Source organism: Lathyrus oleraceus, chromosome 2 (genome assembly GCF_024323335.1).
Source record: "Lathyrus oleraceus cultivar Zhongwan6 chromosome 2, CAAS_Psat_ZW6_1.0, whole genome shotgun sequence".
Taxonomy (NCBI): domain Eukaryota; kingdom Viridiplantae; phylum Streptophyta; class Magnoliopsida; order Fabales; family Fabaceae; genus Lathyrus; species Lathyrus oleraceus.
The window spans coordinates 108,837,949-108,851,348 of record NC_066580.1 but is presented as its reverse complement, the minus strand read 5'-3'; the positions used below and the strand labels follow the sequence as shown (position 1 = coordinate 108,851,348).

The 13,400-nt window shown below is 33.0% G+C and overlaps 1 protein-coding gene and 1 pseudogene across 1 annotated transcript; both read left to right on the top strand.

Moving 5' to 3' along the window:
- Positions 1–348: 348 nt before the first annotated feature.
- LOC127118322 (helicase SEN1) lies at positions 349–4,043 on the top strand. Its single transcript, XM_051048494.1, has 7 exons — positions 349–535; positions 666–1,208; positions 1,297–2,526; positions 2,622–2,946; positions 3,037–3,295; positions 3,367–3,603; positions 3,777–4,043. The coding sequence occupies exons 1-7, from the start codon at positions 410–412 to the stop codon at positions 3,865–3,867; spliced, it is 2,811 nt and encodes a 936-aa protein (XP_050904451.1). The 5' UTR covers positions 349–409; the 3' UTR covers positions 3,868–4,043.
- A 528-nt stretch (positions 4,044–4,571) lies between these two features.
- LOC127122117 (uncharacterized) lies at positions 4,572–9,432 on the top strand (annotated as a pseudogene).
- Positions 9,433–13,400: the final 3,968 nt, after the last annotated feature.

Below are 13,400 nucleotides of genomic sequence, written 5' to 3'. Positions count from 1 at the left end.
ATTACTTCTCTTCCCTAGAGTTCTCTTTAGGTTTTCCTTACTTTTCTCTTTTCTTGTCTCTTTTCCTCCAATTCCAAAAGTTTCACCCCACTTCTCTCCTCATAAAAATAGTCACACTATATATAATTAAAAAACACAAAAATTGTTTTTATAGTACTTATAGAAACGAAAAAAGAGTTGTAGAAGTCGAAACATCATTTCACAATGCATTTGTGATTTCCAATAAAAGTCCCTTATTACTAATATTCCTGTAATTAAACACTACTAATAGTGCATGAAGCTAACCTCTCATATTCCACCAATATCACATTGTATATCGCATATATACTAACACATTAAACTTGAAGTGTTCTGTCTTAGTGTCTGGTTTTCTTCCTTGTGAAAGAAAGAAGTGATTAATTATTAAAGAATGTGGAAGAGTAATAGTAGTCATGCAAACGAGGATGATAACGAGAATGCAGCTTTTGGTTTTCTGGATATTGTCTTCAAATGGACTCTCAAAGATGTTCTCAACGAAAATCTCTACAGGAAACAGGTTCTTTTCTTTTACCTCTTTTCAACACACTTCAATGAAATTGTTGTACAAGAATATCTACGTGTCTTGTTATATATCATTTCGTTATAGCATTTTTATTGGTTACTGGATTTTTTTTTCTCTCTCTCAGGTGAAGAAAATTCCTTACACATTTGATTCACCAGCAGATTATAAGCAATCCTTTATTTTACCATTGCTAGAGGAAACACGCTCGGATTTGTACTCAAGTTTGCAAGGAGTGTCTCAGGCTCCTTTTTGTGAAGTCTCAAAAGTTGAGAGGGATAGTAAGCAATTCAAACTTCCAAAAGCCTTATTCTATCAGATATCTTTGAAGACTACACCAGATAACAATGGAAAATATGATCCAGAACCTGGAGATCTCATTGCTTTTACTGATGTTAAGCCTAAAAGAGTAAGTGACTTGAACACACAGAAATGTCCTTACAATGTTGCTTACGTTGTTGCGCCGAAAGATGAATTTTCTGGTGAAGTCTCAGTACTGTCATCCAAACCCATGTTTGAGTTTGGCTTCAGGAAAAATGATAACAAGAAACTCTATGCTGTTAATCTAATGAATATGACAACAAACATTCGTATTTGGAAAGGTTTGAATTCACAATCTGAGGGCGAACACCTCGATATTATTAAAAAAGTGTTACAGCCTTGTCTCAACGTAAGAATCAGTTTTTCAGTTTTTCTTTAATAATTTCTCCTTTTTGTGATATCATACTTTACAATGTTACACTTGATTTGTGTTTCAGAGTGGAGAAAACTGCAAAATTTGCCGTCAATCTCTTTTCATTGAAGACAAGATAATTTCTTCTCAAAGTCTAAATGAATCCCAAAAGGAGGTTGTTTCAAGCTGTGTTAGTATGATAAATTGTTGCCATGCTAGTACCAAACTCATATGGGGTCCACCAGGAACTGGTAAAACAAAGACAGTTGCATGTCTGTTATTTTCTCTGCTTAAGTTAAAAACTAGAACCTTAACTTGTGCTCCTACTAATACTGCGATTTTGCAAGTGGCGACGAGGTTGCATACTTTAGTTCTGGAGTCGCTTGAGTATGATACTTATGGTTTAGGTGACATTGTTCTCTTTGGGAATGGGAAGAGAATGAAGTTAGACTCTTATCCAGGTCTTGGTGATATCTTTCTTGATTATCGAGTAAAGAATCTAATGCAATGCTTTGCTCCATTTACCGGATGGAAGCATACCTTAGAATCCATCACTCAGTTTCTTCTTGATCCTCAAAAACAATATTTTTTAGAGTATGATCATAAGACTCTTGAGGAATTTGTAAGAGAAAAACATAACAATGTTTTATCTGCATATATTTTATCCAAGCGAATCAGTCAGATGACATTTGAGGAGTATGTGCAGACTGTATGGAAGGACATAGAAGATGAATACCTATCTGATGAGAAGGAGAAAATTGAAAAATTCATGACTTTGGAGCAGTATGTGAAGAAGAAATTTCGCCAACTTAGCGAGAAGCTCAAGTTCTTGATACAAACTTTATATACTCACATGCCGAAATCTTTCATTTCACTTGCAATTCTGAATATAATGGCTAAAGCTTTAGATTCACTAAGGTCTATTGGAATTTCGTTGTATCTAGCCGAATTCAAGCAAAGTAATGATGGTTGTGAAAAAGAAAGTATCCCGTCTTGCTTTCTACCATCAAATGCTGAAATAGCTAAGTTCCTGAATATACTCAGTTTGCTTTCCAGTTCAATTTTGCTCCCTGAACTCCAAGGGAGAGTTCAGATAGAAAAATTTTGCTTGTCCAATGCATGTTTAATTTTGTGCACAGTATCTAGTTCTATTAAACTGTACACTGAAGGAATGACTCAAGTGAAGTTTTTAGTTATCGATGAAGCAGCACAGTTAAAGGAATGTGAATCCACAATTCCGTTACAACTGCCAGGCCTGCAGCATTGTATTCTTATAGGTGATGAGAAACAACTTCCAGCACTGGTTAAAAGCAAGGTACTTGATTATTGTCATTAATTTTTGTTGGAATAGTGAAGGTTTTCCCGTTATTTAAGTTTGTTGTAATATGTTTGGAATTACTATATTTCTAGATTGCCGATGATTGTGGATTTGGAAGAAGTATGTTTGAGAGACTTGTAATTTTAGGATACCAGAAACACATGCTTAATGTTCAGTATAGAATGCATCCAATGATAAGCTCATTTCCCTGCCAAGAATTCTATGATCAGAAGATTTCTGATGCCCCTTTTGTTATGGAAGAAAGTTACAATGAGAGATTCCTTGAAGGAGAATTGTATGCTTCTTATTCCTTTATTAACATCGCTAAGGGTAAGGAGAAATCCGGCCGAGGACACAGTTTGATAAACATGGTTGAGGTTTCCGTTATTTCTGAGATGATTAAAAACCTCAAAGAAGGTTATTCTCTTCACCATTTGTTTTTATTTTGTCTCTCATAGTAAGCTATAATATGCATTAATTAATATGTGTAAGGTCTTTATTTTGCAGTGTTCAATAGGACAAAGAAGAACGTTAGCATTGGAATCATATCACCATATAATGCTCAAGTGTATGAAATTCAAGACAAAATAAAGGAGTATACTTCTGTTTCTGATACTGGTTTCTCTGTGAGTGTTCGATCGGTGGACGGTTTTCAAGGTGGAGAGGAGGATATTATAATAATGTCTACTGTGAGAGCTAATGGGAGTGGAAAAGTCGGTTTTCTTTCAAACAGGCAAAGAACAAATGTCGCAATGACAAGAGCTAGGTATGCAACTTATTTCCCATGTTTTCATGTTTCTGTGCAGACAAAAACTAAGTTTACTATTTTGTGTGCAGATATTGTCTTTGGATATTAGGAAATGCATCTACTTTAGCTAACAGTGACTCTATTTGGAGCAAGTTGATTGTTGATGCCAAGAGAAGAAATTGTTATCATGAAGCCGGAGAAGACCCGAAATTGGCTCGTGTCATTGAGGATGTCGTGTTTGAACTTGAAATACTTGGAGAATCTGAGTCGAAATTTAAGAAACTCAGTCTGTGTGAAGATCCAGAAACTGACTCTACTTCCTATAGGTAATTTTGATTGCTATCTCTTCAGATACTCATGCAAAATGTGATAAATAATTTCTCATTTGAACCTACTCTCTTCAAATATTCATGAAAACTGAGAAATTGCTGTTACAACAAATTGCTGCTAGTTCAAATATTCAACGAAGATATAATTTGCAACTTCTTTTTTGTGGCAGGGGAAGGAAACTTCGGGGGCCAAGCATTAATCTGGCGAATCAATTGCGAGGTGTTCGGTCACTAAGGAAGGACATTGAATCACTGTTGTGAATGACAATATCTTGAGCTCTTTTCTAAGTTTCAATCATGTGTACAAGGAACAGACATTTGTTTGTCATTTGTTTTTGACAATTTTGTAACTTATTTTAAACATAATTGCTTTTCTTCACGTTTATTTCTCCTATTTATTATGAAAGCATTGAAAAGTAGAAGAATGAATGTTTTTTTTTATAATTTCAATTGTTCTCATTTTACTAATACTTCTCTGATACGATTCAAACTCTGAAACTTTTTCAGAAACACAAACACTGAAAAGTAGAAGAATGAATGTTTTTTTTTATAATTTCAATTGTTCTCATTTTACTAATACTTCTCTGATACGATTCAAACTCTGAAACTTTTTCAGAAACACAAACACTGAACTATAAGATGTTAAAGAACATATGATTATTCTTCAATCAATGTTGGTTTTCCATCCTTTGTATGATTATTCTTCCCATGCCTATAACTGTCAAGCTTCTATCATCTCTCAGTGTAACTTTTTCTTTCTGCTTTCATTATATATGCCGTGTCATCTTGTTTGAGCATCCAAAACCAAGATACCATACATCAGAAAATGAGGCTCCTTCACATGTTGTCACCAAGACCATACCAACAATCAACTGTATAATGTCAAAAAAATTCACAATAAAAGCATTGAACCTTCCTATTGTCATAAAATTTTTTTTCGACAAACCTTTCTCATTCTTTATTAGATGATTCAGGTTTGTCAGTAATCATCTTAAGCTTTTCTTTATTTTCTCAAGAACCCTGTTTTTTATACCTTCCTTTTCCTTTATTACATTATTTATTCCAATTAATAATAATAATGATCAAGATCTAATATCACTTTGTTTTTCATAATGGTAATAAAAAAGTAGATATTTTGATTTTCAAAAACTAACTTTTAATATTTTAGAAAATTGAATTCATTATTTAAGGAAACATTTTTATATTAAATTTATTATCATGTACTATACTTAAACCATCCACTACTATAAACCTTAAAAGCAAGTACAACTAGTCAATTAATATACATATGAAAACGAAAAGTTGTTGCAGAACTCGAGATATCAATGCGCATCATGCATAATGTAATTTCCTATGGAAGCACACTAATCTTGTGCCGTTTCAAGTACCATCCCTCCAATCAACTATACAAATAAATTTCACTCTCTTCACTTATACTTAAACCATCCAACACTGCATGAAGCTAACTTCTCACCATTGTTTACGAGTGATAATAATAAAGTTAGTACTAATTTTTTGTTGTTGTCGTTTTTCTTGTTTCATTCATGTTCCACAAGTTGATTTTTCTCTCATTTCATATTAAGCTCATATACTTCAACAACTCAAACTTGTCTATTCTGTCAAGAACTATGTCTTTGTTATGGTACTGATTTTGTTTTTCTTAATGGTTGCTATAGGTGTATCTAAGGAGCAGACTAATGGAGAAGACTAATAAAGCGATTGAAAAGGAAACTAATGAAATTGGCGGGCTTTTAGATAAAGTATTCTCATGGACTCTCCAAGACGTTTTCAACTATAATCTTTACAAATACAAGGTGATATAGTTTCATATCCAAAATGTTTTCTTTACTATCGCGTGTTCTTTGCATAATTTAGAGTTAATAGTATAAATTTATTGAATTGCATATTTTGTTAGTAACATGTTATATTGAAATGGTTAGTCGTTTTCTCTCAGGTGAATAAAATTCCAGAGACATTTGATTCAGCCACAGATTACAAGAAAGCTTTTATTCCTCTATTGCTAGAGGAAACACACAGTGATTTATCTTCAAGTTTGTCAGGTGTTGCTCGAGCGCCTTTCTGTGAAATCTCGAAACTTAAAAAAGACAGCAAACTATTCAAGCTTCCCAAGCCTTTGTTTTATAATATAGAGTTTGAAAAAGATGTTGGAAAGTATGAACCTGAGTATGGGGATCTCATTTTGTTCACAGATATAAGGCCTACAAGTTTAGATGATTTGAAGTTGAACACACCTAAGCGTCCCTACCATATTGCTTTTGTTCATGGTCCAAAGTCTGAATCTGAGGAGGGAATCCTAGTTATTTCCTCCAAATGCATTAACATAGATTTTGAATCTGTCACGAGGGACAATGAAACTCAAAAGTTGTATGCAGTTTACCTTATGAACATGACAACAAATGTTCGGATTTGGAAAGCATTGAACTTTGAGACGGATGGAAGCATTATTGAAAAAGTATTGCAGCCTGATCTAAATGTAAGAATTACTAGACTGTTTATTATGAATGAGTTTCTCTGTGTAATATCTTGCCGTTCAGTGTAACCTACACAATTAGTCAATTCTTCTTTTTCCATGTATAAAGTTACATTGAAATGCAATTGGAATTCAAAATAAGATTATGAATGCAACCTGTTAAATGCTTGCTTTGTATTTCAGAGAGGAGAAGCCTGTCAAATTTGTCAATCAGAAGCAAATAGTCATGCTCCATTCATCAAGGATGATGTGATAATTTGTTCTCAGCATCTTAATGAATCTCAACATAATGCTGTTTTGAGCAGTGTTGATATGATAAATTGTCATCATTCTGAAGTTAAAATTATATGGGGACCACCGGGAACCGGGAAGACAAAAACGGTCGCGTGCTTGTTATTTTCTCTTCTCAAGTTAAAAACCAGAACATTGACTTGTGCTCCAACTAATACTGCAGTTTTGCAGGTGGCAATTCGGTTGCATAGTTTAGTAATGGATTCACTTGAGTATGATACATATGGTTTAGGTGAAATTGTGCTTTTCGGCAATAGTAAGAGAATGAAGTTGGATTGTTATCCGAGTCTTGAAAGTGTTTTTCTTGATAAACGGGTTAACAGTCTTATGAAATGCTTCGATCCCAAAACTGGATGGAAGCAAATCTTGGAATTAATGAGACGGTTGCTTAGGGATCCTCAAGATGGGTATTTATTAGAGATATGTGCATACCGAGCATATCGTGCATACAAGCAAAATATGGGGAATAAGGCATGGAAAGTTATTGCAGGGATAAACAAAATGGTTGAGCAACATAAAAAGCCAAGAATCATGACAATGGAGGAATTTGAAAAGCAGATATTCATGGAATCGTCAGTTGAAAAGGATAGATTCATGGAATTAAGAGAGCAACTCAAGCTATGCTCGAGAACCTTATATGAAGACTTTACCAAGATTCTTGAAGGCTATAAAGAACAGCATTTCTTAGAGAAACATGATTTATCACTAGATGAATTGGCAACGAAAAGTATGGATGCTTATCCTATGACATTTGAGAGATATGTGCAGAAGGCATGGAAAGAGATTGCACAGAAATACCAGTTGGACGAGGATGACACGAATGCGTGTGTGATGACGATGGAACAATTTGTTAAGCAGAGATTTGGGAATTTAAGAGAGATCCTTGAGTTCTTTAATCATGCCTTGTATACTCATTTACCAAAATCTTTTATTTCCATTGAAACAGTCAAAGTTATGTTAAAAGCTCCCAGTCTTTTCGAGTCTTTTGAAAACTCCTTGAATCAAGACATACTCAAGCCAACTCTTTTTGACCTTGAAGAAAAATTTGTGTCTGATTGTTTTGGACTGTTAAGCGACAAAAGGGATGAGATACTACGCATTCTAAGTTTGCTCTCTACCTCAGTTTCTCTACCTGATATTTATGTGAGACGTGATATAGAAAAGTTTTGTTTGTCAGAAGCATGTCTAATTTTCTGTACAGCTTCAAGTTCTGGTAAACTGGACACAGAAGGAATGACTCCAGTGAAATTTTTAGTAATTGATGAAGCTGCACAACTTAAAGAATGTGAATCTACGATTCCTTTGCAGCTTCCTGGTCTTCGCCATTGCATTATTATAGGTGATGAGAGACAGCTTCCTGCATTGGTCAAAAGCAAGGTACTTACTAATTTCAATTTTATTGTTATTCAATCTCTGAAAGATTGTTGTGTGATGTTTTTAAAATATTATATTTGTAGATAGCTGACAAGTGTGAATTCGGAAGAAGTATGTTTGAGAGGCTTGTAAGATTGGGATACAAAAGGGAAATGCTTAATATTCAGTATAGAATGCATCCATCTATCAGTTTATTCCCATGCAAAGAGTTTTACGATGAAAAACTTTCTAATGCGGCCATTGTAATGGAAGAAAGCTATAACAAGTGTTTCCTTGAAGGAGAAATGTATTCTTCTTATTCTTTTATAAACATAGCCGATGGTAAAGAGAAATCTGGTCGTGGACATAGTTTGAAGAACATGGTCGAGGTGGCAGCTATTTCTGAGATAATTAAGAGTCTTAAAAAAGGTTATTTTATCTTTCTTGGGTGTTTGAATTTTGAAAACATTAGTTACATATGAATTTTGAATTCATATCATGTGTAATTTCTTTTTCTTTTACAGAGTTCATGCGGAAACAGAAGAAGGTCAGCATTGGAATCATATCTCCGTATAACGCTCAAGTTTATGAAATCAAGGAGAAAATTAAGCAGTACACTTCAAATTCTAACTCAGAGTTTTCTGTTAGTGTGCGTTCTGTGGATGGTTTTCAAGGTGGAGAGGAGGATATTATAATAATATCTACCGTGAGATCTAACGGGAGCGGCAATGTCGGTTTTCTGTCAAACAGACAAAGAGCAAATGTGGCAATGACTAGGGCTAGGTATGTTCTATACTGTTATTGTCAATCTTACCTTGCTTTTTCTATGTTTACTGAAAACTGAGTTTTGTTTTTGCTCAGATACTGTCTTTGGATATTAGGGAATGCGAGTACGTTAATCAACAGTGACTCTGTTTGGAGAAAAGTAGTTCTTGATGCTATGGGTAGAAATTGTTTCTATGATGCTAATGATGACAAGAAATTGGCTGTGGCAATTGAGGATGTATTGTTTGAGATAAAATTACTTGAAGAAACCGAGTCGCCATTTAAGAAACTCAGTATAGGTGGAAAATCAACTACTTTCAACAGATGACTAGGAGAAATTTAATCTATAAATCATCTGTAATACTGGAGGATTATTGTTTTTTCTGATTCTGATCATATTTGTAGTTTAAGATACTTTTTGTTTTGATGTAAAACTTAACAGTTAATTTATGTGCTTGCTATATTAAAGTTTGGATTTAAGATATTTTACACTATCAGATAGATAATTACAATCATTTATTTATTAAAGAAGTTTGATTTTTACTATAATCACATATAAAGTAACACAAATGAAAGATTGTGATGTATTGATAGTGTAAAATATCTTACTTGCATAACAATTAATCTCTTAAAGTTTTAATATATTGATTTAAATTAAATGAGAACAGATAAGAACAATGAAGAGCTCTAATGCATATATTCTGATTCCTGAGATTTCAATTTAAAAAAACCAAATACTGCACATTCTAAATTTCACCTCGATTCGCATTGCATGATGTCGCATGATACGTCTCCTTGCCGACGCAGCACTCTTTTCCGACGCTATTATCAAGATGGTGTGGATGCTGTTAAATTGTACTGTTTGCTACACTAGGGTTTTAGATTTTGGGGCATTTCTTTAATTGAATTGTTTTGGGAATAAATAAAAGAAAACATGGTTTTATTATTGCTAAATCTGTACTTATCTATATGCTAAAAAGTATTTCTATGACTAACTTTGTGAATATGCAAGATCACTGTGAACAAAAAAAATCAAAGAGATATCTGTCCTTGTAATTATATACTATTTCATTTTTCATAAAAAAAATATTATATGATGATATATATTTAAGATTTTTCGCCACATTATCAATATTGTTATCGCATCTCTTAGGACTCATTTTTTATTTTTAAAAAGGTAATAAAACATACTTTTATTATTTATTTGGAGGTATGGTTCAAATTTTCACAAAAACAAAAATATATTAATTTAAAATTCATTAATTGTTTAAGAAAATCTATCATTTTTCACTCATAAATTTATCATTATTTTTTTGACATAGATTATCAATGTAAAACTTTGTCAAATCTCTATAACATTGATCATCTACGAAATAATATGAATACTAGGTTGTTGTTCGTAAGCAATGCGTTGTATGCTTCGAGTACAGTGTCAAAAGAGCAAGGGACGTTGCATCGCCGTCCGGATGTAGTGAACCAAGGCACCTTTAATGTTATTAGTGCTTATGCATCTCAAGTTGGGTTAGCATAACACCTTAAGGTAACATTTTGGGAGAATTTAGAAGGTTTACTTCAGAATATACCCCGAGGAGATAAGTTTTTCCTAAGAGGGGATCTCAATGGACATGTGGGTAGCGTAGCAAGAGGTTTTGAGAGTGTGAATGGGGGTTTTGGCCTAGGGGAGGTGAATGTATAAGCTAAATTCACATTGGAGTTTTCGTCGACTTTAGATCTTACTATAGCAATACATGGTTTAGAAAAAGAGATGAACATCTTATCACATGTAAAAGTGAAGTGACATGTTCTGAAATAGATTTCTTTCTTAACAGGAAGTCAGATGGGAAGATTTGTTTGGATTGTAAATTTATTCTGGGAGAGAGCTTGACTATCCAATATAGAGTTTTGGTTATGGATGTTAAAATTAAGGAGATAGCAAAGAGAAGAAGTTATATGGTAACGCTGGAAATCAAGTGGTGACATTTGAAGGGTGAAAAATAAGAAATCTTCCAACACAAGATCTTGGAGATGGGGTTTGGACAACAACAAGGAAGTGCAAATGCTATGTGGAATAAGATGGCGCAAGAGATTAGAAAAATGGCTAAATAGACATTGGGTGAATTAAGAGGTTTTGGATCTAGGGATAAAAAATCATGGTGGTGGAATGAAAGTGTCCAGAGTAAAGTTAAAGTAAGAAATGACTGTTTTAAAGAGTGGTCTAGGTGTAAAAATTCTAAAACATAGGAAAAATGCAAGAAAACTAAGAATAAGACCAAGAAAGCGGCGAGTGAAGCAAGAACCGAAGCTTTTGACTGATTATACCAATCTCTAGGAATCAAGGAGGGAGAATATATATATATATATATATATATATATATATAATATATATATATATATATATATATATATAAAGATTTCCTAGGGAAGAGAAAGAAAGACTATAGACTTAGATCAAGTGAAATGTGTTAAAGACGAAGAAGGTAAAGTCTTAGTTCAGGAAAAAGATATAAAGGATAGGTGGAAGACATATTTATACAATTTATTTAATGAAGGATATGATATATAAAAGATATAAAGGATAATGGAAGAACTATAATTACTATCGTTGAATTCAGAAACAATAGGTAAAATACGTGTTGAAAATAATGAGTAACAATAAGGCGATTGGGTTAGACAACGTACCTATTAAAGTGTGGAAAATTCCCGGAGATAGAGGTATTGAGTGACTAACAGCCCTTTAATGAAATTATGAGGTCAAAAGGCATGTCAACTGAATGGAGAAGAGACACTTTTGTTTTAATCTATAAGAACAAGAAGGATATACAAAATTGTGCAAATTATAGGGGGATTAAACTTATGAGTTATACTATGAAGTTATGGGAAATAGTGATTGAACGAAGATTAAAAAAAGAGACTCAAGTCATAGAGAATCAATTTGGTTTTATGCTTGGAAGATCGACCTTGGAAACAATTTATCTATTACGGCGTGTGATAAAGCAGTATTGGATGGACCAATAAGACCTGCACTTAATTTTTATTGACTTGGAGAAGGCATATGATAGAGTGCCTATAGAGATTTTGTGGAAAGCCCTAGAGAAGAAAGGGGTTAGGATTGTATATATTTGAGCTATCAAAAATATGTATGAAGGAGTATCGACTAGTATTCAAACACAGGGTGGAGGGACATACGATTTTCCCATTACAACTGGTTTGCATCAAGGTTCAACCCTAAATCCCTACCTTTTTACCTTAATTTTGGATGTACTCACGGAATATATCCTAGAGCTAGCGTCGAGATGCATGCTTTTTGCAGATGATATAATCCTTCTTGGAGAGACGAAGGAGGATTTAAATGAGAGGTTGGAAACTTAGAGACAAGCTTTAGAAACACAAGATTTTCGTTTAAGCAGAACTAAGACGGATTATATGGAATGTAACTTCAACAAACGAATAAGCGTTTATAACCTAGACGTGAAAATTGGATACCATATTATGACTCAAGTCAGACAGTTTAAATATCTTGGGTCCGTAATACAAAATGATGGAGAAATAGAAGGGGATGTAAACCATCGAGTTCAAGTTGGGTGGTTGAAATGGAAAAAGGAATTAGGTGTTTTATGTGATTCAAATGTACCGCTTAAGCTGAAGGGAAAGTTTTATCTGACTGCGGTAAAACCTGCACTTTTTTATATTACAAAATGTCGGGCGATTAAGAATCAACACGAGAATAAACTAAGTGTATCAGAGATGAGGATGTTGTGGCAGACGTGTGGTAAGACTTGATAGACTAAATTATAAATAAAAATATTAGAGAGAGTGTCAAGGTATCGCCTATAGTATAGAAGATGGTGGAAAATGAACTTATATGGTTTAAGCATGTAGAGAGAAGACTTGTAGATTCTGTAGTAAGGAGAGTAAATTGGATAGAGAGAAGGCAATCAATTCGAGGAAGAGGAAAACCTAGAAAGACTATAAGAGAGGTTATTAAGAAAGATCTCAAGATTAATGATTTGAATAGAAGCATGGTTCTTGATAGAAAATTGTCAAAAGTTAATCGATGTATCTGACTCCACCTAGTGGGATAAGGCTTAGTTGTTGTTTGTTATTGTAAAACATTAAAAATATATGATAAATAAAATTTAAACTTAAGTAGTCTTTTTGTTTATGTAAGTCAGCAAGATTTTGATTTTCGTCCTTTATATATATATATATATATATATATATATATATATATTCCTTAAATGTTGAAATTCATTTGACTTTCATACCTAAAGTAAAATTCTGCAGGAAAATTCGTAGGTTTATTGTGGATTTTTTCATATGTTTTAATTTTAGGGACAAATACCAAAAGAATTTTAACATTCAATGATTATTTTAAGAAAAAAAAATACAAAGACAAAAATAAAAAAACTCGCTAACTTACATGGATGATTTACCTATTTAAACCTAAAACTAATCTATTTATAATATATTAAATCAGAATTGTGTATCTTCGCGTTAACAATTCAACTTTTGTTAAATCACATCACTCATATTTTTTGTGTCATCTCCCAAAATTTATCATCACTTTTCAAAAGGTCAAAAAATATTTTTATTATCTATTAGATGTAATGAGATCAAACATGACAAAAACGAAAAAGAATGGATTCAAACACTAATGAAAATGAAAATATATTAACTAAGAACTAATTACTAATTTTGGTTGTTTAAAAAAACTAATTGATTCACTCACAATAAATTTATTATTATTTTAATGTTTCTTTGCAATGTACTATAAGAAAAATCAACACAACATTTCTATCAATAAAATTCAACATAGAGAACATGAAGAGAGAGGAGGTATGACTTTTCTCTAAACTTCCACAACTTCCATTCAATCAAACAAATCTAACCAAAC